Below are 27,622 nucleotides of genomic sequence, written 5' to 3' on the forward strand. Positions count from 1 at the left end.
GAAGTCAGAGAGGGAGGAGGATTTGGTGAGGGAGGATGGGTGAGGAAGAGGAAGAGGAGGAGGAGGAGGAGGGATGGTGCTGGTGGAGAAAATCCTCATGAGCTTTGCCATAAGATTACAGCTGCTAACCAGTGATAGCAGGTCTGCAGTAACAATGTTACCACAATGAGTGTGAAAAACAGCAGAATCATGCTGATGGAGTCTGAGTAGTGAAGTATCCATTACTTTGGTGAAAGTACTAATACATAAGTCTTAAGTGCTGCATTTGAAATGACAAGTAATAAAAGTGAAGAAGCCCTTTTAGCTAAATCTACAAAGTAAAATCATTAATCGCACTCAGTAGAGTAGAGTCCTAGACCTGACCCCTGATCCACCTGCAGCCTGACATCCAGTGTGTAGGATTTAAGGGGATCTATTGGCAGTGATGAAAACTAGTATGCATGATGATAATCACCTGAAACTCAGATCAGTTTGTTGTGTTTTTGTTCCCATATTGTGTCGACCCTCTGTGAGCAGGCCTCTTCCTGCAGGAGCCTAATGGGAGGAGTCTGGTCGCCAGGTAGATTCACGTCACCTGGCTGCAGTATATAAGCTGGTGCTTCCAGTGTTTGGTTTGTGTCAGTTCTTGAAATAAAGTTATTCTTATTAAGTAACGTGTGGTCTTCTCTACTTTGTCATCACAATGAGAGCAGGTTGCCCAGAGTCCTTCATGTTTACCTCCATGTTTCTGCAGTAGCTCAGAAGGGACAAACACTAGCACCAGACTAGAGAGGCTCTTTTGTATTTCTACGTTCCCAGAAGGTCACTGAAGGTTCTTCTACATTCTTGGGAATACAATGGTGAGACTAGCATTTAGTTGGGTGCAATTAGCAAGCGCACCATTAGATGGCACTAAATCCCACACTGTTTTGAAGTGAACTTAACTGAGATGGGGTTTTTTCTAATCTCATAAGGTGAGTTTGAACTAAAGATACAATCTAAATTCAGTGAACTCTTGTTTTTAAGGCAGTAGAAGAACTTTTGTCTTTAAAATGAACCAGATTAAAATCATTCATGACGTTCATAGATGTTGCAGTCACAAAGGTGAGAGATCATTCACGTTTGCAGTGTAATGTTATGTGACCAGAGCAAATTATTTTATGTGAAAATTGTAAAAAAGGAATGTGCATTTTTATTTTGACCGTCAAGTCCTGCAGGAATTTGCATACTTTTTATTAGCATGAATCAAAGGATTAATAAAGGAAAGCAAATGTTTTGGGTTGTTAATCAGAATAGAGGCAAACAAGCCCCAGTTTTAAGCTTCTTTTTTATTTTCAGAAACATCTGTGGAGGAGGATGTTTTCCCTTGATTACACAAAGTCCCCAATCTTATGTAATGCTTTTGTGTTCAAAATCCTGCGGTGGGTGCTGACAGTTTTTTTTATTATTTAATTTTACTTAATAACCAAATACAGATCAGTGGTTTGTCCAGGAGACTGAACAGTCCGATGCCTGTGTACAGGTGGAAGGAGTCTGACACAACCTGAGATGATGGGAATTTACAAGATAGATGTTTTTTAGTTTCATTATGGAAAGTGTAGGTTCCGGCATTTTTTGGCGATCAACGCATGCTAGAGACTAATCGTCATATTTTCCTTTTGAATGGTATGAATATCCATAATTTTCTTATCACATATTCTGAATTGAAATGAACCCATATGACCTGAACTAATTTTCAAAAGAGCACAAGTTTCATTGTCCTCTTTGTCTCCCTCGATAAAAGTCTCAAGGGCTGATGTGTGAGATTCACAACCTCAATTTATTTTGGCATAAGGGGCTGTTGTTGTAGTTGCATGCTTGGTATGATCAATATGAAACCTTGTGGATGATAATGACATGTCAGCCTTGCACTCTGGCATCAACTGTTCCATTTCCATAATGAATCTTCCCACGGTGCAGTAAATCTGTCACCGTCCGTCGCTCAGCTCGCTGAACACAGGGCACTGCAGTAGACAGCAAAGTCATGGCGCCTGTTTCTTGGTTGTGAAAAAGCACAAGTGTCTCTCCTTCACTCTGAGAATGTTTTCTGTTGTTTAGGGTAAAGAAAGACTAGAATGTCTTAGTTTGTCAGAGGTCATCACAGAAGGTTTAGTGTTGGAAAATTCATTTGAACCACGGTTTAGTTTCATCACCTACACACGTCTTGGACCACTGTTAAGCTTTTAGCTCGGGTTTCTAAGAGCTGGTGGACACAGTGGTGGGTAAAGATCCATCTAAGAGACAATAGCGTTGTTAAATCGTGCTGAGATCAAAAAAGCAACATTCCAGGTGAGTCAAATAATCCACCTTTGTCAACTTCACCATGGCAACTCAGTTTAACCTGTCCACAATGGAGTGCCATGGGGGAGGAAAGTAAGAATTAAATAGATAAAAGTAAGGATGAACAAAGATGAGTCAAACAATTACTTTATTTATGTTCAGGTAAAAACATGAACCTGATGCAGTAAATTATTGCAGATCTTAGAAACCAGCACATGAACGATTGGGCCAAGAGAGCATACAGTGGCGCCCTCCCCTGGCCAGACTGCAGGTGCACACCACGGTTTGTTCCAAGCCAGCAGTGCAAAGAAAAAAAAAGATCAACTACAGCAAGAAATAAAGACAATATAGAAAATTAAAAAAAAAAAAGAGTAAAGCAGACATTCCCACCTCAAACAGGGTGTGAAACTGCATATAAACTTTATTTCATAAATGAGCTTGAAATGCTATCTGGCCATTAAACGATAAAATGAGACCAGCCAAAAATTTTGTGCCCGGCTACATTATGTGTTGAGGGTTGCTCGGAGCTTGGTCTACCAAGAAAACCCTACACATCTGGTAGGGCCCAACAGAAAGACACTAAACCCTATCAAAAGAAGAGCAAAAACAAATTTTACCTGAACACATTGGTTACAACTCTTCATCTGAACTGAAGCTCTCTATAATATAAAGGAGGGCCAGAAGACAATCTCAACTTGCGTAAAGGGGGGAAAGAAAAACAAACAAAAAAAAAAAGATAATATGCGCTCATCACTACCCGCATTCAAACAACTGCAACTCTCGTTTTCACAACTTGAAGCAAAGACACAGGGAGGGGGGAGAAGCCGAACCGAAAACGCAACACACAAACTGGGGCCAATATAATACAGAACAAAATGCCAACGGACGAACTGAGGGGGGGGAAGAGACATGAGAACAAAGAGCTATTCTATCAAATGTGTAGAATGAGCAAAGTCTGCAAATTTGTCTGTACAAATGATCTTTGGAGCTAAAGTAAACCTAGCTTGCTCGATGGACCCCCACCCACCCAAACCCCTCCCCTTCGCCCCCGACACCCAGTGACATTGTCCACCACTCTGGAGAGGAGACATCCCTTTTTTTTTTTTTTTTAAATATCACATAGCAATGCAATTTAAAATGTCACCCAGATGTTTTCATCTTTTTTAACATTACTCAACTACTGATATAAGTTTTGCTCTCTTTTTTTATATTTTAAGTTCTGTGAGTCATGGAACACATTTCCATTTTTGTATTTTTTATATTTTTTTGAGAGACAGGGGCAGCAAATATATATTTAAAGTCTTAAGTTTTCTGCAAGCTGCTTTCTCTAACAAGAAGGCTGTACACGTAGCCTCGATGTATGTGATTACAAAAAAAACTAAGAAGGAAGTAATGATTTCATCAGTCGCTGTAGAAGGCATTTGAATGTGACATGTGGAGAGATCAGGAAAGGTGGAAAGACTGCTGGCCCTCGCGCGCTGCAATCAACAGTTTCTCTCGCATGATCTCTATGCTGGAGTAGTCAGGCAGCTTCAGGTAGTTGACGCAGGTCATGACTGAGGGGAGGAAGTCGTCTGGGTTCTCTGTCGACTCGAAGGTCTTCCTTACGATTGTCAGAGGGGGATTCAGGCTCCGGAAACCTAAGAGACCAGAGCAACACCAAGGTGAGTGAGCAGCTTGCTTACTGCACAACATGCCTTCACAATTTATACATTATCTGTGAGCTCCTTAAAACCAGTGATAATGAGGAGACTCACCTCCGACAGGCAGTCTGGGGCTTCCTGTAACAAACTGCAGGAAGAGTCTCTGCTGCTCGGCATCGAAACTGCTCAACACCTCAAACAGAAACCGAACTGCACGGCTGCAGAAAAGAGAGATCAACTATATATCAGATATGGGTATGGAGTGTTTAGCTTTACCTATAATGTGTGATGTAGGGAGTATGAAAGAAGCCTATAGCCAAATTCTACGGTTTTCTTCACTAAATAATTTGTCAGGTTCTGGTTTTGAGGAAGGCAAACTTGGCTATCTAACGAATGTTACAAAAACACATATATAGATATAGATCGGCCTATAAAACTGCTTACTTGCCGTTTAGTTAACAAACTGCAATCAGTTGTATGTTTGTGTAAATTTTGTTGAATTCTATGTAGTTACTTAGCTGAAACATAGTTGTAAAGACCATTAAATACATGTAAGTGGTCATTCCTTTATTTGCTTTATGAACAAGAACAGCATTGTAATTACTAACTCTGGTCCCTTGTGAATTCAAAGCTAATTATTGCCACCCACTAACTAGTCAGGGACACATCATGACATGTGACAAGGTCTGAGCAACAAAAAAATGAGTTAAAAAGTTTTTATCTACATTAATCTCAGAGGAATCCAACTGACAGAACTCTCTTGTTGCGACGTACAAGTTGAATTTCTTTATAATCAAGATTCACTGATTAAGTCTCATTGTTAAACTCTCTTGGGGAAAAAGTGAAATGCTGCTGGTCCTGTAACTTAGTATTTTGAGGCTGCACTGCCCTGTTTGCAGTTTCCATGTCATTGGTTTGACGGTCTCACCTGTCATGTGTGTAGCCGTGGTCTGGTCGACAGCACTCCATCAGTGTCTTAACGTCCCACGTCTCTGATTTACTGCCACACAGCAACTGGTCAAGCTACGGAAAGAGAGGAGAAAAAAAATGAGAAAAGAGAACAAGAATGCAAACTTTTATTTTACCCACAAGAAAAAATAACTAAAATGTAGGTTACAGAAAATGTTTTACCTCCTCTGGATAGAAATACTGCAGGTGATGCAAAGGGAAGACTGACTCAAACCCTTCCCTAAATGACTCAAATTGTCTGGACACTCCTTCATTTAGAGTCCAGTACACCACCAACTAGACAGAGAGAAATGACAAAAAAAGAATCGTTAGGAAGAACAATAAGAGTGACAAACTGTTTGAAACAGAGAGTGTGTGTGTGTGTGTGTTTCTCATACCCTGAGGTATTCCTCCAGGTTGTAGATTGTGACTGGGACGTCTTTGCCGCCCTTTTTCAGCTCAATGTTTGGGAATCCTGGGAGGGTGAAGTCCAAGCCCAGGTCCTCCACTGAGCAGCCGTTCATATTCAGGCTTTCTAGCGCCTGCTGCAGGGTTTCCCTCGTCTAAAACACACACAGACAAACACGGGTTAAGAAAGAAACAGGAGGCAGACCCTTTTATGGAACCCCGACAAAAAGACCCTGATACTAGTGGTTTAGAACAGAGGTTTTCACTTTGGTTCTTTAAAAGTGTCCCAGTAAAAAACAAAACCAATGTCAAACAGGATTTAAACCAACTCTTAAGCTGTGTCTTAATTCAAGGACCTAATCCTTCAGAGACTGCATTTGAAGAACCAATTGTGTCACAGGGGCAACACTGGGCTGTAGATCATTTTATGGCTCCCTTAAATATGCACAACAAATGCATTCTTCCTTTCTCGAGCAACAAAGGATCCATTATAACCAACCTTTGGAAGGCTCAACCTTCACAGGTGACTTGGTCTATGGAGGCTACACCTTTGTAGACCGAGTATCCTGCGAAGGATGCGGCCCCTGAATTGGTATACAGATTTTCAGAGCCCTAAAACTTAATGTCAGGACGGTGTAATTTACCTGTGATCGGTCCAGCTCCAGCCTCTTCTTCTGGCGGATAATATCCTCCAGGTGCTGAATGGACTTGGCCACACTGGGGTCAATGTTCACCAGATCATGGGAGCTTACAGACATCTCTTGTCGCAGCATCCACTTGTAAAACGGCAGACCCAGGGGCAGGTCCAGCTGGAGAGAGGAGCAGGAAGAACGTGGTTCATGAAGTCAGTTAAAACAGAAACACATTTTACAACATATTTATATCAAACAGTATGTAACGTTTAAAATGCTACAATATGTATCAGACATTAACTCAAGTCCCGTCACCCATTTGATTTTTGTTGACATTTGTTGAAAAAAATGCATCTACAAAACACATCAGTGACCAGTGCTTGAAATATTAAAACTGTATTCAACCATTGTTAAGCAGGCACCTTATGCCTGTACTCACTTCAGCATATAACCATTACATTAAGTTTTCAATGGCAGAAAATCATTCCTAAATGCTTATCCTTGGAAATACGAGTCTGTTAACAAAGATAGAAGTCTTTACCAGTCTGAAGTCCATAATGGCTTTGGCCATTAGCTTTCCTAAGAAACGGAACTTCATTTTGATTTTGGCTATGTGTGCTGGTTTGGTTGTCCTGCCAAAGGGAACCGCAAATAGTCCTCTAGAGCTGAACATGTACTTAGTTCCTTCTTGGCTTCCTGATGGGCAGAGACAAAGGTATGGACATACTTAATCAGGTAAAATACAACACATAATATAACATTTGATTTATTTTAACATTCAGTGCAAATGTATTAAGATCATGGGTTGCCAGGTAAACTAACCAATGTCTGAATAATAACACACAAAAAAAAACATTGGACATTGGAGGAGATAATCCTGGTACCTTTAGGATTGGCCAGAGTGACTTCTTCCCCCCTCCACAGGCCGAGGTCGGCCCGCTGCAGCTCTTGAGACACCAGAGCGTAGAACTCCAGAGTCGGGCCAAGACCTGTGCCAACCTGAGAGAAGATAAAATAAAATGAATTGACTTCAAAAAACTTGCACCAAAATCATGTCTTAGTACGAGTGAGATATCAGAAAGTAAAAGTACCTCGTTTTCATACTGAATCTCCAACATTGCCCTGGAGCTACCGAGGTCCTGCATCACAGACTCAGCCTGTTTGAGCAGCTCGTCGCGGTTTATCGTCCTCTAAAAACGAGTTGACAAAGGAAAGATGTTAAGTTTCAGACATCCCTAAAAACCAATGTACAAATAGGTGCCAACAGTTCACATAGTTAATAAAATATGAAATTAGTGAAAATACAAAATGAACTCATTTTAAATTCCATTCATACAGAATAGAAATTCATGAGACACATGAGTATAACTCGTGGATTCAAGTGCAACATGTTTGGAAACACAGCACCTTTTTCCTGTCAAGACGTGGTGCAACTCTGCTGTCCTGAGAATCTGATTGGTTGATCTCAGGGTTCGTGTCCAGTAGGCGCTGCATGGCTCTGTCGCGGTCAAAAGCGGTTACATAGAATAACATCTGCCGGGTGTCAAAGGGGAAGAAGAAAGGACTGTAGAAGAAGAGAGTGAGAGAAAAGTGTGTCAGTACCAGCTGATGTCAGACAAATTGGTAGCAGCTTGTTTTCTTATTTCTCCTTCAGTCAACAGGATGGAACTTACCAGGTCTTTCCAAGCTCGATGAGCCATGTAGGGATATTCCCCGTCATGATGACCAATGGGTCTTGTAGCTGACGGTTGGCTTTGGCTGTCAGCTTGCTGTTAATGAACTCACTGGTTGGGATGATTTCCTTACACACAGCATTCTGCAAAACAACCAAACATTTTGGTATTGTTTTGATTTTATGTGAAACTATAACTGAATGTAGGCAGCGAACAAGAATCAGGGCAGTGTTTTTCATTTAATCATAGAAACTGTATTAAAAAGCATCAGTGGAGACTTACATCATACAAGTAGAACCAGTATCTACTGATGGAGTGCAGGACCCTCAGCAGCAGGTTGACCTCTAAAGAGGGGTCATCAAAGGTTATGGTCTCTGGTGGCTCCGGAGTGAGGTATGTCTCTAAGGGATTGATGACGCTGGGACACACACCATCTGGAAGAAAAGGGAATCAATGGTTGTAATTAGGAACAGTGTGCACACTATTGAAAGGCTGTTTGTTTCTGATATTATTATCTGATCACTCAACTGCTTTTTGAATTGGACAAGAACTATTGGACTATGCAGACTTCAAGTAAATTTAAGCAAAGCAGATGCAGAACGTTTCTCTGATAGAGAGCAGCCCTGATGTTAGTTTTAGAAAGTTTTCACCCCAGATTTCAGATTCTCACCATGCCACAGCTCATCCTGCTTCTTGGCGTTACGAGGTGAGGTTTTGGTGGGAGCAGTCTGCGCTCGGCCCCTCTTTCCACCCACAGCATCTTTGCTGCCATCCTCATCCTCTCTCACAGGCTTATACCTGGAAACGGACAGGACAAGTTGTTTCTGGATGCTCCTACTATCAGGTACAGCTCAGGTTTAACTCACATTGTACTCTTTTAAAATGTAACAAAAAAATATATTTTTCAATTATGTTCAAGACAATGTTTATGGATTCAGCACATGTGACATGAGGTTTATATTTATATCTTATAACTCCTTTACCTTTATTACTTGAATTTGGGTATCTCAACATTTAAAGGGGTAACTGCATTGTGGTCAGTATAATTTTGCACTTCTGAGAATACAAGAACATGTGCATATTACACCCTGTGAGAGACAACTTGACAAATACATTTTCAAGGACACAACTGGCTAATGAACAAAGTCCCAAACATGTTGCTCATCTGTTCTTTAAAGTGACAATGACGGTTGAGACAGTTGTTAAGACCTTGTCTGCATTTTTACCATATTGTGTGCGTTTTGGTCCAGATGCCAGCTCGCCCAAGGGGGTTGGCCTCATCATCCGTCGACTCCCTTTCTTCTTCTGCCTGAAGACTGTACTGCCGTACAGCTTGGTATACAGTCATGTTGTATGGTAGCAGGTGGTCACCAATGTAGAACTGTAGTCTGTGACGCACACTGCCAGAATTCAGGAACTGCGCCGCCTGGACACACAGGAGATTACATAAGTGTATTAACAGTATTTAAGTGAGTTTGGATTTAACTTTAACACACGTATTCACACAGGATCGGTTTACAAATAAAAGATAAGATTTGGCATGAATGGCCTCACATACCAACGATTCATCGATTTCATCATCTGAACCATCATCATCACTGTCTTCGTCTTCTTCTCTGATTCGGCCGTACCCTGTGCAAGTAATCACAAAGTTTATTCATAAAACCTAAGAGAACAATCTGTGGGCATCTGGACGATAAAGAAGTCAAAGAGATGACTCTAGAAAATTGAAGTGTGTCCAGTGTTCTCAGGGGGGACACTGCCAAGGAATCAGCATCAGCATTAAAGGTTGTGAGCAGCCCTCACCTCTGACAACGAGATATCTCTCAATGGCTTGCACCAGAGCCAGGGGGTCTATCTTCACTGGGCCTCCTTTCCACTGTTTAACATTGGTGCAATCTGGGTGTCTCTGCAGCTGACACTTCAGCTGATGTGTATTAAAGAACTTCAGTGCCTGAGATCCCCTGGAGAGAGAAATGAATCGGAATGAAACAATGTTAACCAAACAGTGTAACATCAACTGTTTAGATATGCAGTCATGTAAAGCCACAGACCTGCTGCCATTGCCATTGCCACTGGGGAAGTCATGCACTTTAACAGGGAACTGCTCCATTTGGCTTAGACAGCTGTTCATCTTGTGCACCAGGCCCAGGTAAGGCCCATTCCCTGTTGGGTCTAGACGACCGACAGGCTCCATTCCTGGAACCTACAAACCACAAGGTGAAGAATCAAGAGGTTAAATTCAACAGGGACAACAGGAGACAGCAAACGGAGCGTCACCAACTGTGTCTATAGTTTCCAGAGTTGTCTGAGTTTCCATCCTCCAAGAACACTGAGTATTAGAAGAAACAGGTCACCTTGTACCATATGCAGAATTTTAGAACCTGGGCAGTCTAAATATTTTAGTTTCTCACCGGACAGCCAGCAAACACATGGAGGAACCTCTTGAGCCGCACGTCACGAGTCAGCAAGTCCCTGTCTGTGTTGGAGGTCAGGTAGACCAAGAGCTGCTTCACCAGCCCGCTGTGCTGGATCTCAAATGATGACACATCAGATTCCGATACAATACTGGAGATCTCCGACAGACACTCCATACCACCGTCCACCTGAGAAATAGGGGATAACAACGACAAAAAATTTGTCACTACTGGCATGTAACTGTATTTTATATTATATAATTATATTTCCAGCTAGTATTAACAAGACTTACAATGTTTGGGAGGTACCCAGTTGTATCAATTAGAAATGATTTTTTCCCCCCCATATATAGCCTTGAATGTGTTGGTTTATTAGTTCTTAACAACTGAATACAAAGAGTAAGTGTATGTTTTACCTGCAGGTTGAGCTGCTCAGTGGCTGTGCAAAGTCTCTGGAGTACATTCAGTGCAGGGTTGCTGCCATCCACATTTTCAGAGTTGAAGTAGCGCTCAACAAACTTACTCGCCTGTTCTTTGATCCAAGCCTTTATTTTGTCTCTGCAAAATAATTGAAAATAAAACACATTTCACATCAAATTGAAATTGTGACCATGACAATAATATAATAGAAGTGGGGAATAAAGCTAAACGTGCTCCGATACTTGTTATCATAGTACCTGTTATTTGAAATTGAGTCCTTTGGAGGGGCCCTTGCCAAGCCGCTCACCCCCGCCGTGCGTGAGGGTTCTGAGTTGGCATTGTTGGTCTGGGTGCCCAGCTTGCCCCAAGTCTTGGGATTGAGACTGGCCAAGAAGGATGATTTGGGTGACTGAGTACTGGTTGGGCTCTTAGCTGTAAAGAACCCAGGCAGAGTGGGAGGGTTATCTACGGGTTGAGAATACAACCAAGATCACAAAATGTCAGTTTAGGTCACGACCACTCAAATGTGCTTCAAGGAATCACTGACACACCCGCCGATCCTGAACCATTGAATGCTAAACTTGCCACATAGAACAGATTCTACTGTCAACCTTGTAATATATGATAAGTTCACTGTATGGTAGCTGATAAAATTAATGATATACTCTGCACAATAGCTCAGTATTATAAATAATGATAATAAGTTTTGAGCTGTTCATGCTTTGAGATGGGTTTCGAATAAATATTGTTGTAATATTGGCCTCATGAGGACAAGTCTCATATTTACTGTGGGACTTATGACACTGAGACTTAATGTATCCAAGTTTCCTGACACAGTGAGAGGGAAAGATGAGCTTTCTTTTGTGAATTTTCCTCCGTACCAAAAAAATCTTATTTTTGTTATCTTCACAAAAGCTCCTCATTTGTAATCAGTGTTGGCCCAGTGAAGACTAAGATGGGCCATGGGAAGATTGAGCTTGTGTGTTCAGACCAGAGTTTGAGGCTGGACTATAAATTCCTCTACATTCGATATCTTCTGTGCTCACTCTGTCAACCAACACTCACGTTCACATACATATGTAAACTGCAATAAATGTTCTGGGAATGAGGAGATAGTGTGTCTTGGTGTCTGAGTCCCATCAACACCAGACAACTAAGCTGAATTTCAGCAAAGCTTTTTACCACAGCATATTTACAGATTCTGTTATTCTTTGAAACAAAGATGTGCTTTCTCAATGGTAATAAACATCACAAACACAGTGACCGTAACACTATAACTTACCCTGATTGTCTACTTTGTCATCATCTCTTGGGGGAGAATACTTGGGTCTCCGTGGCCCTCTTTTAGGTAGTCGTTTCCTCTTTAGGACATCACTTAACCGCCTTGGTGGAGGACAAAATAATTAATATTATGCTAAAAGGAACAATGAAAATATCTGTTTGCAAATTCATTAAAACAACACCTGGATAACATACACTGAGAAAAAAGTGGCATTCATCCATTTCTGAAAAACAATCCAATACTGTCTAACAAGCTTAGATCTATGGTTTCCGACACAATTTGAAGACAAAATGTGGTGAAACTCTCTTTAGGTGGTTCAACACTGAACACGTGCAATTTGTGTTTTATGGGCTTAGCTTCCAATGTGACAGTCTCTGGGCCTGTGCTATTAAAGTATATTTAAAACACTTCTGTAAACAGCCAAACCAAAGCCACACATGGCCACAGACTCACCCCTGTGGGCTGAGGTCCAGTGAGTCGTCCATGCTGTGCTGGAAGCTGGGCGAGCCAAGGTCTGGAGTTGCATTATTAGCAGATGTGGTAGATGCAGTGCTGATGGTGGTTGTGCACAGACTGGCAGTACCACTTTGGCAAGCCTTAGGGGGACTTGTTACTAGAAAGGTCTCAGACTCTGCCAGGTTCTTAACCTGGTGCATTACACCTGGAAGAGAAATGAGAAAGAGGACTTACAAATAATCTAAATCCTTAAAGAAATAGCAGAAATTCCTTTACACTTTGTTTGAGGACTGTGTGTGTGTGTGTGTGTGTGTGAGATGCAGTCAATGAAATGAATACTGCACTGAAAGGTAACGCAATGGAAACACTGGCAGCAGTGCATTTTATTTTATTTTTTTAAGATAAAATATTTGATTTAAACTGCATTATATCATTTGGCTCAGGTACTTTTGAGCTTTAGATCCGGAAAAAATTATTGGGTTTGGGTTACGGATTCTCCAGTAAAAACAAAAAAATATTTTTTTTGGGATGAATCTCAACCACTAGAGCTTCTAAAAATTCTATGCGACCTTACAGCTATGAAATCTCTTAATAAAGATGGAAAATACAAAAATTGACAGGATACAACACTGTTAAATATGTTGGTCATACTGTTTAGAGGACGCTCAGGCTAACGTCTTTGAATCATTTTATATCATCTATTTTGGAGCACACACAGTGGGAAATGGGTTTTCGAGGGGATCATTCATTTACCTTCCCTTCTGAAATAGACACTGAAGACATCAGGCAGCTTCTGCATGAGGATCTCAGCCATCTGCAGAGAACCCACTACAATCTTCAGGTCCTGGCTGGACAACATTGAGGCAATGTGACTGTAGGAAAAAAACAAAACAGAAACACATACAGGTCAGATTACTTTTACTCAAGGAGTATGACTGGTCAGTCTGTGAAGGTCGCTCAAAGTACGGCACTGTTACCTGGACACAGCATGGTTCCTCAGCACATCCTTCAACAGCTCCGCATCAGCAAAGTAGATGATCCTGAGGATGGCTCTAAGGCACTTGTGTCTGACAGCAGGTCCAGCCGACGAGCTGTACACCTCATACAAGACCCCAAAGAGAGTTTTGATAAAGCACTTTGCCAGTTCAGGGTCCTCCTTCATCAACTGGGCTCGTGCGTCTTCTCGACGAACCTCCTGGTGACTCCCTGAAGATAAAACAGTGAAGAAGTCAGTTTTCTTTTCTTTCACATATCAGGTACAGAATCCACACAACACAACTTGGTAAGACACAGCAACAGAAAGACTGGAGCTTGCTGCTGACTCCATTCACTTGCACTCATTGCATGCATGTAGTTTGTACAAGATTTCTCTGCAACTATGAAACACAATTTTAACATTAACTGCTGTAAACCCCTAGAGTCCACAAAAAAGCAAACTAAAAACCCATTCAAAATCACCAAGAATGCAGATATTGGATGTCTATTCCTCTAGCAATGTGATAAACGTGAATTACCTGTGTTGGGGTTGGCGAGAGGATTTGGTTTCCTCTGTATACCACGTGCTGTTCCTGTGTCTTCATTTATCTGCTGCATAGAGTTGAAGTCAATTGTGTACACACGGCCAAGAGTTGACAAGCTAATCTCATCCTCTCCGTTCTGGTGCGCTGTCTATAGGAGCAGATAATAACCGAATACACCCGACATCAGTAACATATAGATCAACTCCACAAAACTGTGTAAAACTGTGACACAGTGTAATTTAATGCAGTATTTTAATGATTAAATCTACTCTTAAGCCATAAAACTGTCATGCAAAACAAACAGCACAACATATTTGAACTAATATTTTCAGTAATGTGATATCATCGCAGATTTTCTTGAGAGTTTGCATGTGATGCATTTATAATAATCAGTCTAATTTGTATAGCGCTTTTAAAAAGGTACTCAAATGCACTTAACATGGTAAAAACAGCGACAGTAAAGCAATAACAACAAGGTAACATTACAGCAGTTAAAAGACAGTTATACCTCAATGATGCGGCTATCAATGCGGTTGTAAGGGTGCCACAGTCCTCGGTCATCCCTCCACTGCCAGATCGCGCCTTCAGTCGTCTGGGCACTACCCTTCTTCAGCATTACGTCAACGGCAAAGATACCTTCTCTAGGCAGGCAGGGCATCAGCTCACTGTAAAAAAAGAAGATAGGTTTCAGAAAGCGACAAAATTCAGTTTGATCTAAATTCAGGTTAACTGGCATTAAGTGAAATACTTTTCTGAAATTACATGATATGCTGTTTTAGTTACGGACTTGAATGACTTAGATGGTGTATTCTGTGGATAAATTAATTTCTTCAAATTTGAGAACACTAGCCTTAAGGTAGAGTGCTAAAACAATTTTGGCTTTAGTTTGACACCATTAAAACTTTGTGTTTGTGAGATAAATAAACTGCATCTTTAGTTTGTACTCAAGATATTGAAACTTATAAAACTTAACATGTCTAGTGCGAAAAATACTCCACACATTACTATACAGAAGGCAGGCAGACAGATGTTACCATATGAGTGAGGTCAGTTCGTAGAGCTCCTGGGGGCTCCGAGGTACCAGCTCAATCTGTTCCTGGCAGCTGCCATTTGACGCACCACACAAGAGGAAACGCAGAGTTTCTGCTATGTCTGTTCAGAAAAGTAAACAATGACATTTCTGCCATTAGTAGACTGTTGGATCTTTAACACAGAATATTCCTACAGTTCCCCTGCTATCTGTTTTGAGTAGAGGTGAATATCAGTGGGAGAAAATGACAAATGAGTTGATGTGAACAGACAAAACAATTTGATCTCAATAGCAACTATTCATGTTGACATTAATTTGTGGTGAATCCAAGCATATCTAAGACATAGCATATATGCACACAAATACACAAGATTCATACACACATTTTACATACACATAAATAACTTTTGATTCTACTGCTAACTCCTTTTTTTTCAGTAAGTACAACAATACTCTGTATAGAGTACATTGAGTTTAACAGTAATGGACAGGGGTAAAAGAAGGTGTGAGGTTTACTCACTCTGTTTCATAAGCTGGACTGCCAGGCAGGGGCAGTTAGAGCACATAAGAGAGAACATGCGCACAACCATGATGAACATCCCCGAGCTGAGCACAGGAGGGGTCACAACCAGCAGCTGCTGAATGTTGGTCAACAGGTCCCGTGATGCAACCTCCTGCAGCAGGTTCTGTTGATTTTAACACATGCATTCACATTAGCCGAAAGGTTGGATAGCAAATGGCAAAGATAAAACAGAAAACATCGTGTTAGGTCCTAAAAAAAGAATTGAGGTGCAAACCTCTTCATGTTGAAAGTTGTCCACCAGTCTGGCGAAACAGAGACAAGTGCTTTCGACGGATTTCTTATCCTGAAAGATTGTTTTAATATAATCATTAGTGAATTTTTGCATGTTACACTGAAGAAATTCTCAATGCAGGGAGGATGATAAAAACACTGAAATATTCAAGTGAATGTACTTGTTTTAGTACACAAAATGTACAAAAAATTAAATAATCAGACTTCTAGTCAAGTCTACTTCTACATCGGTAACTGCTGCAGCATGCTATGCAAATATGAAAAATTGGTTTTACAAAGTCAGCCAGTTAATAGTACTGCAGAGAGAAAAGGTATGAGTAAGTATTAAAACTGAGCACTGAGCAATCTTGTGAGGTATACATATTATGAATTAAACCAGGTCTTTCTCCTAACTGACAAATTGAAAGCCACTAGGTATCATTTGAGCCAAAGTCTGTGTTGCGATGGCATTGCATTGTGAATTTTATTGATCTAAGACATAGGAAACATACCTGGTGTGTGAGTCTCTGTGTCAACAGTGGCAGAGAATCAGCTACAAAGTGGAACTCTTCTGGAGTAATGCTCTGGCAGCAGTTGGCTGCAATGGCCAAGGCATTCCTCTGAGCATTGATGCTAAAGAACTCGAGGTAAAGGAGGCAGTAAGCGAGCCCACCCTATGAGGGATGAAATAAGAGCATTATTGCGGTCTGCAGTTTTGGCTAAAAGAGAGAGGGTGACTAAAGATTGGGACAGTTATGAGAATGCAACACTTACAGCCTGTAAAATGGCTTTGCTGTGTCGCCTTGACAACATTTCCAAGGCAGTCAGCGCCTGCTCTGCTACGTCAATGAATTGGATCACCTGAAGCTGCGTACAAGAAGACAGAATAATGCATTAGCATATCAAGAGGCCACCACTGTGAAATAACAAGTGAGTAGGGACAGAGAGGAAGCGCATTGTCTTACCTTCTCCAGGAAGACAGGAATAGCATCGACCACCACAGCAGAGGATCGAGGCAATGCCTCCATCATATATGTGAGTGCACGAGAGGCGTGATTCATCTGTGTACATAGATCAAAGTTAGGATTAACCCCATAGGCTTTACAACAGAGAATCAAACAAAAGATAACATGTAAAGCAACAGAAGTTCACCATACTCACAATATCAAAGTTATGCTCCATTTGTAACAGTGTAATCTGCAAAAGAAAGTATAAACATGGAATCAGATTAGTGGTAAATCAAATGCAAGCAACATGAAAGCTACTTTACTGGCAAATTAAAGTCTAGCTGAGGCATAGCTGCACAGCACACAGGAAGGGATGAAAAATGCATCCAAAATAAATAAAACTCACCAAGGCGGGCACCACACTCTTAACAGGGAATCCACCAAGTGTCTCTTCATTGCCCATCACCAGCAGCTGGCACATCTCAATAGCAGCTTGGAGCTGCTGAGACTCGTCACCTGTGGCCTGCAGGCCCTGCAGTAACTGCTGAGCCTTGGAGCCTGGAAACAGAGGGCAGAATTTATCAACACCTATTTGGAGGTTACCAAACATCAAAGAACGCTTATGTATGGATAAGGAGGTTACACTCACTGGCTCCACTGCCTATGGTCCTGTGAAACAGCTGCGACATGCGGGGTCCCAAGGGCCCGAAAAGATGTGGGGGGAGTCCCCTGGCTTCCAGTAGGGCTGTAAGGACAAAGACCTCAATGTTTAGGGAGCAGTAAAATAGAAGGCCGTTTATGAAGGCTTGAATACCTGATGCTATAACTTTAAAAATCAGGTGAATGGGTAAATGTATATTTTTGCTAACATGTTCCAAAAATGGTTAATATTGCCAAGGACTGAATTGTAAATCATACCTTGAAGCCTTCCCATTTCAGAGTCATCAGACTCACTCTCTCCAGAGGTGGTCATGCCCACTGCTCCAGCAACTGAGCTTGAAGCTAGAAACGGTATAAAAACAAAATTCTATGTTAAAGACTAAATAAAGAAAACAGTCTATCAAAAATAATGGCTTAAGATTTTACTAAGAAAAAGCTTAAAGTCAAATTTAAGTTTTTTTGTGGGTATGAAGGTTTAATCTTGAAACAATTTAATGGAAAATCCAATAATTCAATGTCTCATAGCAAAAACAGGGGTTTTACTGCCAAACAGGACTTGAAAAAGTGGTATGATGGGTACCTGAAGCCCCTTGTGATGCCTCATCAGTGCGGGCGGCTGAGGAGTTGGCCCCATCTTGGTTATTGTCGGAGTCGGCCATTTTATCCTGACGGCGAGCGTCGGCTGCCCCGCGCTTGCCTAGGCCTGAGCCCCGCCGACTAAGGATAAGAGTAAAAATAGATTAACAATTAGTAATACAAAGTGTTTCTGTCACTATGAGGGATTCCCCTGGATATTTTCATGCTATATATTTATTATGCTGTCTTGTAGATTTGGTCATAAATGTTCAAGAGTCAAGGGATGCATGAAGACTTAAGGCATCAAGGGTGCATGAAGACTTGTGTAAATAAGTTGCCACAACAGTTCAACCTGTCTAGTCACTGGGATTTGTACCTGGTGCTGGCACAGGAGCCCGTGGTCTTCTGGCGTGTGCTACCCCGAAAGCTGGGGAGCTCTGCTGGAGGAGACTCGCTGCGCTTCTTAGTGGATTTCCTCAAACCTGCAATGAGAAAGTACCAACACTGGTATTTATTGACTGAAATGAAAAAAAGTTGAGCCACATAATTAGAAACAAGAATATGCACTTATTGCATATCTAACCTCAGGGAGTTGCCAACCCTCCATAGATTGGAGGAGAATTATTTCCATACAGGTTAAACCCACAATCTGTTTATGTGACAAGTAGGTTGTTTTCTTCAGTTACTACAAGACTAAAAATGACGATTTCACACCCAGTCTGTCCAGTCAGAGAGACGAAAAAGATGGAGTGGTGACAGGAGAAGAGGACGTGTCATGAGAGGTCGAGGAACATGAGTGAGAGCAGAAGCATCAATATTTTAGCTTGTGTAGAGAGACATGAGTCAGTGAGTAGGTGACTGAAACAAAAGTTTACAGCCTACTCACTGTTACTTCTTCATCCTCTCATGTGACTGTGGGCAGATTGGACATTACATGGACTCACTGTTGCCAACAGGTACAAACTGGTATTAAGAGACAGGACAGGCTGGGGCTAGCTGGTTAGCATGCTAACTTCAACAGATATCTCTGTCACACAATAGACATCTTTGACACAGTGTTGATGATCATACTTGAATTAGATTTGAATGTTTTAAACTAAAATACTTCTGGTATCAAACTAAATCAATATCATAATTCTTGTTCACAGGTCTGTGTTCAATACAGCTAAGAAAAACTGCTGGTGATGATTGTTACTGTTCAATACAGTAGAGTGTCCAGTGTTGCCCGTTTAGAGCCCTGTTCCACTGACTAGAAGGGTATTAATAGCAACTGAACCGTGGCCCTATGACAGAACAACCCTCAAGCTGGATCTATGACTCATAAATAAGTAGTATAAAAATAAAACATTAAAAAAGATTAAGACCAAATAAATTTAATATTTCTATGTAGTTCATTTGTCCAGCCCTTTGTGTCTCACTTAGTATTGAATTACACCTGGTCAAATAATGATCCCTCACTCACATTTTCCACATTACCATATAAAATGAAGCAATCTAAGCCAATGCAATCATTAATCTTTCCCTATTGTTGAACCTGCAGTAACATTACTAATTTAACATTATCAAAACAGCAATTTGTTATGGAAAGCTATACAAAATCAATGGTACAAATAAAGCAACATAGTATATACTTACTCACCATTACGGTTGAAAGTAACAGAATATGTGCATAAAGATTATACACAGTCCAACAAATTAAGATATTCCAAGGGAGATGAAGTACTTTTCTCTTGACAGAAACAGCTTCTGAGCCCTTCCCTGCCCTCAAACATACCCAAAGTCAGCTGATGGGCCAACACACCAAAGCCAACTTAGGAGGGGTCTCTGCTGTTGGGCCCAGGGCCCATGGCCCAGAGCCCATCTCAGTTTCTATCCTTTCACCTACCAAGAACAGCTTGACCCCTCACTGACCTGACAGTTTAGACCTACTTCACCATGCACACCAAATTTCATCTGCAATATACAGCTGACCTATTGTTCCTGCACATTTCGTTCTCTTCACACTCAAGATACGGCACAAAACTCAATACTCCTGCAGCACAGACCATACAGTAGCTGCAGCATCGGCAACTGGCAGGTACTGGTCAAAAATAGTCTTATTGATTGTCTACTGTACTTTATTTGGGCTTATTCGCAATGTTTGCATAACATTTAATATACAGTTGATGCAAGTGATAAGTTTACTTTGATTTGTTAAAGGTTATTCTACAGAAAATATTGTTTTACTGAATAAAATGTGGTAAGCAGCCAAATATTTTTGGTATTGTGCTGAGTCCGAGCCATAAAGTGTCAAGGCCAATATTTCGAACCACTCAGAATGTATATCATATGATATACTGGTGTGTGTGTGTGTGTGTGTGTGTGTGTGTGTGTGTGTGTGTATATCATTTAACTAAATATTGTAGTCAAAATTGCCAATTGTACATTAATATGCTAAAATTACAAACATTGTATGGCGTGTCAGCCAGAGAGCATTGATAAAGCTGTATGTTCTGCACATGAGAAATTATGTTTATGTTGAAATTAAAAGTCAGACAATGACACATTATCAAAACCTGTATTGGTCTGGCTAAAATGGGTATCAGTTTAATCTGCTGCCAATGATAGAAAAAGATAACTACCCCAATCAATGCTGACAATAACAACTGAAGGCAAAACTAAACTGACGACCTATCTATCAGCACAATCTTTAAACATCTGAATGCATATTACAGAAACCAATGTGTTACCTCAGGTGGGGGTGTTCAGCTGCAACATGCAAAAGTGTCGAAATTGCATGTTGCAACTGAACCCTCACCTTCCCCTTCCAAATGTGAAACTACATGTATGAACTACAATTCATACAATTTATATGAAATGAACTAGTGAAAACATCATGAGGATTATTCTCCATTAAATATCTGCCAATCCCTTTCACCTAAATCTTACACACTGGACCTTTAAGAGTCACGTCACAACATTGTATGAACTGCCAGTCAAAAGTTGCTTTTTTTGCTTGCATTATCAAGTCAAGTTACATATGCCTAAATTGGTGGGTGCAGAATGGGCTACCAATAAACTAGCAAAAATTGATTTTGAATCACCCTAAATATATTCAGCTAAAACGTTAAATCGAGCCCTACATGTCTACTATAGCAGTGGAATCATACATTTGTTTCACACTGACAATTGGGCAGCCAGCAGTACTTATGTATTTAGCTACTCTCAAGTATCAGGCTACATTTACTTCAGTCTGAAATCTGAGCCATTTCACCAGCAGAGCAAAGTCCACACCCACCACATGTGAACTAGTCAAGTTCTTATACCCAATACATGGAAATCATGAGTTACACAGATATCGGGAGAAAGGCTCTATGAAATTTTACCCCTGGGTGTAATCAGAGTATTTGTAAAATAAAAGTATCAAAGGTTAAGCATTTATCTGTAGCTTTTGCTTGTGTGTGTGTGTGTGTGTGTGTTGTAATGTTTCTCAACTGGGCAGCAACTGATGCTGCGACACTGCTCAGATCACAGGTCCTGTGACATCTAATCCCAAAGGTGTAACCTTCAACTGAGCACATGAGAATAATGTGCTGACCCTCACCAGGCAAATCTTCACTCAGTCTGAACCCCTCAATCTTTTCATGCAATTAAAAAAGACATTACAGCAAAAACTTTTCAAAAAACAAACTTACATAAACCATACCCTTTCAATACTACTTGAGGGGGCGATTAAACCAAATTTGTAAACACCATGAGATAATTATAACAGAACTATATAGTGCTGAAATGCTCTTTGCAAAGCTGAAAGAGCAGATCAAATTGGTGGTTTTACCATGAACAGAGGGAATCCATATACAATTAATGTGACTCACTTGCTAGTTTAGCTTGTAATCCTGATGGCCCAGGTTTGGAGGTTTCAGTTTTGGAAGATCCGGGCAAGGACAGTTTGGGTTTTGGCAGGTTTACTTTGGGGTTGAAGCGTGCTGCCCACTCAAATTTTGAAGAGCTGGCAGATTTGGCCTGCTCCTTGTCACGGGTACTACGGCGTAGGGAGGGGCTTGAGGCCGAGCGAGAGCGACGTGCCTTGGTCTGATCTTTTCCCTGTTTGACTCTGGCGCCCTGAGTGGTGGCGCTGTTGGTGCCTGTGGTTGATGAAGATGAAGAAGTGGAGGCAGAAGAGGAGGAGTCTGTCACGTTGCTACACCCAGCTTTGGCTGAGGCGGCCGATTTAGACGCCAGCTTGGAGAGTTTTGCAGTTCTGCCCTCTGTACGATTGGGGAGGGACCCAGCGGTGCTACTTAGACCGGGGAGAGAGTCCACTTTCTTCCGTTTCGGGATTGGTGAGGCCCCAGTGGGCCCGCTCTTCTTGCTCTGACCTCGACCTGACGATGCAGGTGGTTCTGAGGCAATTGATCTTTTCTTGGACTTAGCTGGGCCTTTCTTGGTCTCTGAGGTATTGTCTCGGGGTGGTGGGAGTGATTTGGGTTTCTTGGCAGGGGTCGGTCCAAAGGTACTAATTTGGTCAGGAGCTTCGCTTCTTTTTAGCCCCCGGGTGCCTTCACTCTTGGACTGGTGGCCTGATCTGTCTTGTTCGGATGTGCCTGCAGCCTCTGGGTCGTCTTGCAACACAAATGAAGCCACGGACAGAGTAAGACCGCTTCTGCCAGGAAGCAAGAGGGATAACAAAACGCCATCTTAGAACATTTCTGAAACCATGCAAAGGGATGAATTACATTGCCACATTCATTGTACACAGATTTAGATCAAAACCCAAAGATGTAAAGTCTGTACAGTGTTATTGGATAAAGTACAAACCCTACATACACAAGAACACACATTAAGCACCAAGTGGAGAGGAGGGGTACCTTCTTGAGTTGTGCCCTCTGGACTGGCCAGTGGCTGTGCTGGCTGTGGCTTTGGAAGCCTTAGAATTAGGTCTTCTACTTTCAGGTGGGGAATTTGCTTTATGTTTTACCTGCTCTGACTGCAACCTGTAAGGTTGGAAATTAAAGAGCAAATGACAATGCGGGTTTCTGTTATGAAGCCACATAAAAGAATGATCAATCACAATAAATTTGATTAACTGTGCTTGCATATTCACTGATCGTTAACACCTTTGGAGTAGCAAGAAAGGCAACTGAAAAAGAGTTAGTTAGCATTTGACTATGAAAAAACTACATAGGCTTTGACAAACTTTGATCAAAGAGGCCAAAACAACAATTGTGGGTTAAGATTTTCCTACAAATTCAGATTACTACATACAAACACTGCTCATGCCACCATGATCTAATTACAAACACCCCTCTATCAAACAGCCCTCTTTAATCTCTTTATTCTGGGAAACCCCAACTATGAATACTGCATTTTCTTCTGAACTGAGATTTTAACAAAACTTTTCCTAGGTATTGCTGTCGTAGACTCACCTTCCCGCGACTGTGTGGTCTTGTGACTGGGCCGCAGCAGTGTTCCTCTGTGAACGGCGCAGTGACCCCCCTGGATTGGAATTAGGCCGGTTGGACATTGGCACCTCTCTCCTGAAGGGACATACCCTTTCTAGACACTACCATTCACTGCAATCAAAGACAGAGAGAAACCACTTGAGAATACCTAAAACAATTTAATGGTGAGCCTTGTATCTATACTCTCTAACAACAACTGGTTCTGTTTTGAACAGGTAGCTGTGCAGTAGATGAGAGCTGATAGAGCTATGCACCATCAAACTCAGGCTAAACAAAAAACTAATTTGAGATGATCAGGCACAAAATGTCTCATCAAATTCCCTGTGATTTTACATCTCAAGATACAAACCTGAAAGCAACAGCTATCCAATTTCTGGCACTATCATTTGTGTTGGGGTACAAATCCCTTGCTACAAATGGTAAAAAAAAATTATGAACTAAGTGTAAAGTAGATTTATATGATCAAAAAGATTTAAAAGAGGCTGCAATCTGCTTTCCTCTGAGGAAAGAAAATAGGAACAGAGCTTAATTTATGTTCAAAGCACCCTTACAACTTTCCCGGTCTGCAGAACAGAATGAACCACTCAAACTAAATGACATATAAACCTTAACCTAACTTTTACCAACCAACTGTATCAGATTAGAATATAATAATAGTAAACAATTTTGTCAACAACTATTAATCACAATAATAATTGTGATCATGATAATCACCAATGATTATGATCATGACTGGGATTAATCACAATGATCATTATCAAAGTGTCACTTTACAAAATTAACACAACAACCTGAGATTATTAGATACATAAATTATAACTGGTAATAATGAACAAGGTCACAGCCAGATGTAAATAAACCTACCATTGAATAGACTGCAAGTCAAACAAACCTCCTGTGGTCAGAATATTCCATAACATTTAGATACCATAACAAGAGTCTGTTGTACAGTTTATAGTGATAATTTCAGACTGGATGTGAAAGAAAACATGTTTTACACATGAAGAAGTATATTTTATAAGTAAATCTCATGAGTAAGTGACATGAGGGTACTGATAACAGGAGTGATTAATATGTTTTGAATAGACACACAGAGCAGCCTGATTTTATCAATTGATTCAGAGACCACTGAATCAACAACTAAATACTTTCTGCCATCCTGAAAAGGAAGGTTATCAATGAACCCATTTAGTTGGGGTTTAAATCATGATATCATTGATCTTAAAAATACGCCACACTAGGTAAGCTCACAGGGCCTTTTAAGGCCTGCGCTGACAGTGCGTCCTAGTCTTTGTTTATTCGTCCATTCTGACAACTGGTGCACCACACTCGCACATTATGATTAAGTTTAGCTCCTTAAATGTTCGGCAGCTTGAAACAATCGCCGATACAAAGTTTCTTCAACATCATTATTCAGAGTCCAGTATTAATACTAGATTTACAGAGGCCTGTGTTACTGACGTAGTTGTCTACCACCGTCTAACGTTAGCATGTTTAGCTACTCGTATCCTAGCTAGTCCCATAGATGTTGACAGCAGCTCAGTCACAACCCCATCTTCAAAAACACACACCATAAAAGCAACGCATGTAAACACTAGATACCGATTAAAAGGAGAGGAAAACGCTTTAGTGGTGGTAATAACATACCAGAGAGACGTTAAAGTTACGTTGGCTAACGTAGCAGTTGCTCCATGGAAATGCGTAGTTGGCGTACCGGTGTGTCAGCCTATTTAGCTCGCGAACTAAACGCACCACCAAAAACCAAAGGTTAAGTTGTTTGTTGTATGAAACGGCGATTTTTTTACAGACTGTTCACGACTAGGCCGTTAAATGATGACTAAGTTCACATGAGATAAGCTACACATCGACAATGGCAGCATCGGCTGGCCCGTCTATCGAAAGCGGTTTAATGTTATATAGCTAGCAGGCTACCAATAAACCGACGTAAGCTAACTTTGTATTCGTACTGCCATGACACACTGCTCTGTCTGGCAGAATATCAAGTTAAAAAAAATGACATGGCTCACTCGTAAGCTAGCTCACCATCACTGCTTCATTGAAGGATCGAATCCAAATTACACAGTTGTAAAGTCGACAGCTAACCAGGCAGATCCAATATCTCTCCCGTATGAACTGTCAACGCTGAGTACACAAGCAGAGCTAACTGATGTTAGCTGGCTATTAGGGTCAGTAATGTTTTCTAAGCTGAACTAAGGCCAATGTCTGCCTCACTCTAGCGCTGGCTAGCAATTGGGATAACGCAAACCATGCAGAAGACAAGCTCACTTCTAACGAGTAGCGTGTCAACAGAGCTCATACTTCCAATTAGGAGCTCGGGCGGAGAGACAAAGTTACGTCGGGAGATTATTCTTAGCTCCCAGAATGACAAGTATCGAGGCTAATTATTAGCAAGCTAACGATAGCATAGCTGAATAAGAGCGAGCGTTTCTTCAGTCACTCGCCACCAGTTAGGAGACACAAATAAACACTCGACTGTTCGATGAACACGTTCAGTTACTGGTTAATATAACGCTATTTATTCATCCGGGTGAAACAAATCCCTGACATTATCAATACCGATTAGCTACTGCGGGGCAGTCACGTAGCTGACGTTTAGCGTTGTCAAATCAAACAAGAGCGTTACAGCTACTGCCAGCTAACCTTGGCATGCACAGTAATTAATATTAGCAAGCCTTATATTCGCCGTGTTTCGCTCTGCCACCTCCACGGGATGGGGATGGGATTTCCTTAACAAACGGCAAACTGGTTCAAACTCACGAATTCAGTCTTGTGGGAACAATTTTTGTCAAATTCTGCTCACATTTCCAAGTTGTCTAGCTAGCGGCTAGCACGCTAGCGCTAGCTAGCAAAAAGAAATGGCCTCTGATACCTTTTAGACACACACACAAAAAAACAGGAAAGCAGGAACGGGAATCGAGATATTTTCGCAACACTGAATCGTAATTCCTCCGATGTATTTCGACACTGAATAACCTCGAAGGTCCGACAGACCGTTGGCTGACATGTCACTGAACAATTCTACCTTTTGTATGCTGTTGTTACCTATTTGTTCCAGTGTTGTAGTTGTAACAGACAGTGCACCAGCTCCTCTTTTCTCTCTCTGCCCCTGTTACTTTCACATCAGCTGAGGGGCCTACAACCGCAGTATACATCCGCCCGATTCATCCGCTCGGGGACTACTTCCCTCGGATTTCAAGCTTTTCGGCATCCGCATGTTTTCAGCCGCCGACACAGCACTGTGTGTGTTGCATTGTCCTGTAAATCTGCCAGCTCCCCGGACATAAACGTGGAGATTAGTTTTTGCCTCGTTCAAGGTTAATCCCTGCAACATCGAATTCATTGAGAACATTAGCTTGTCACAAATATTAAGTATCAATCCGCTAGGTCGTGACCCCCCCATCCTCTTTCTTTAATGTACCTAAAATATGAATCTTCATTAATTCGTTTGATTTCCTACCTTTCGTAGCCACTGCACGCTCATGTAACATATACGTATCAAATAGTCCCCTCTGCTGTTGGGTTAGTCCTCTCATTTCAGGTCCTTTTTAGTTGTCATGGTTACAAGTCTGCGTCCAAAATGGCGGTCCTGGTGAGGGAGCAAGTGTGTGTACAGAATTTCTCCAACTTGTTATTGCGGAAAACGAGGACGAGTTTTAGTTTCTATTTATTGTCTTAAAATAACATTGTGCACGCTTAACACAGAGACTAGCTCAGTTTTCACTTGACAAAGTGAACTAGTTAGCTTGCTTACTTTTAATAATACTTTGCTGGGCTATGATTTCTTGGTGTGTATTCTTTTCAACACATTGTTTCATACCATCCAATGTCTATTGTAATTAAAATAAATTATACTGTGGCAAAATATGAACAGTCCACGACTTGGAAAAATCAGTAGCCATAAATCATTTACAGATTATGTTATTGCATCTACATAAATGTAGTTATTTGGATTCACATGATCCTCACCACTCTATGAGTCATGGTGTCATCAGGTTGCCTTTTTGATAACTTCAGGTAATATGGAGTAGAGCTGGACGATATGTCCAAAAACTATATCAAGATAAATAAACATAACAATAAATGTCAAATTATTATTTCCATTAAGTTTAAAGAATGATTTTTATTCCAGAGTTACGGTTGTGGTTTTAAACTCTTTTTACGAGCAGAAAATGACAAACACTTGGAAAATTACTAATGTGAGGTATCTCTACACTGTGTTTGCAAAATGCATAAGAAATATATCAATATATATTGAACTTTTTAATGAAAATTACAATGATATTGATATTGTTTTATTGCCCATGTCCAACATGGAGATCATGAATGATTTATTTGCAACTTTTTGAGGTGTTCCACCTAAAGAGATGAGGACTTCCACTTCCTCCTACATGACAAGATGCTAAAGCGCAAGGTTTCATCATCAGTGCCCAGCAGCTACAGTTACTGCTTATTATAGC

General features: G+C 41.0%; 1 protein-coding gene across 20 annotated transcripts; it reads right to left on the reverse strand.

Annotated features, from left to right (window-relative positions):
* Window positions 1-2,429: 2,429 nt before the first annotated feature.
* Window positions 2,430-26,641, reverse strand: trip12 (thyroid hormone receptor interactor 12). 20 transcript variants are annotated; one of them, XM_069533956.1, is made up of 42 exons: window positions 26,623-26,641; window positions 23,109-23,255; window positions 22,551-22,676; window positions 21,558-22,345; window positions 18,080-18,185; window positions 17,708-17,844; window positions 17,386-17,469; window positions 17,117-17,212; window positions 16,874-17,025; window positions 16,682-16,717; window positions 16,486-16,581; window positions 16,295-16,387; window positions 16,033-16,194; window positions 15,525-15,593; window positions 15,248-15,413; window positions 14,732-14,849; window positions 14,206-14,362; window positions 13,692-13,845; window positions 13,155-13,383; window positions 12,931-13,049; window positions 12,175-12,382; window positions 11,722-11,822; window positions 10,697-10,904; window positions 10,436-10,577; window positions 10,017-10,208; window positions 9,657-9,808; window positions 9,409-9,566; window positions 9,161-9,234; window positions 8,829-9,028; window positions 8,273-8,400; window positions 7,885-8,036; window positions 7,603-7,745; window positions 7,337-7,493; window positions 7,021-7,119; window positions 6,814-6,928; window positions 6,471-6,625; window positions 5,942-6,106; window positions 5,288-5,452; window positions 5,073-5,186; window positions 4,870-4,964; window positions 4,056-4,159; window positions 2,430-3,938 (listed from the first exon to the last, which is right to left on the reverse strand). In XM_069533956.1, the coding sequence occupies exons 2-42, from the start codon at window positions 23,204-23,206 to the stop codon at window positions 3,742-3,744; spliced, it is 6,210 nt and encodes a 2,069-aa protein (XP_069390057.1). In that variant the 5' UTR covers window positions 23,207-23,255; window positions 26,623-26,641; the 3' UTR covers window positions 2,430-3,741. The 20 variants fall into 20 exon arrangements, with proteins under 20 accessions (XP_069390057.1, XP_019950597.1, XP_019950593.1 ...); XM_020095038.2 differs by lacking the exon at window positions 26,623-26,641 and adding an exon at window positions 26,208-26,399 and having other exon boundaries at window positions 10,697-10,871; XM_020095034.2 differs by lacking the exon at window positions 26,623-26,641 and adding an exon at window positions 26,208-26,354.
* Window positions 26,642-27,622: the final 981 nt, after the last annotated feature.

The sequence above is a fragment of the Paralichthys olivaceus genome, chromosome 11, assembly GCF_024713975.1.
Source record: "Paralichthys olivaceus isolate ysfri-2021 chromosome 11, ASM2471397v2, whole genome shotgun sequence".
Lineage (NCBI taxonomy): Eukaryota > Metazoa > Chordata > Actinopteri > Pleuronectiformes > Paralichthyidae > Paralichthys > Paralichthys olivaceus.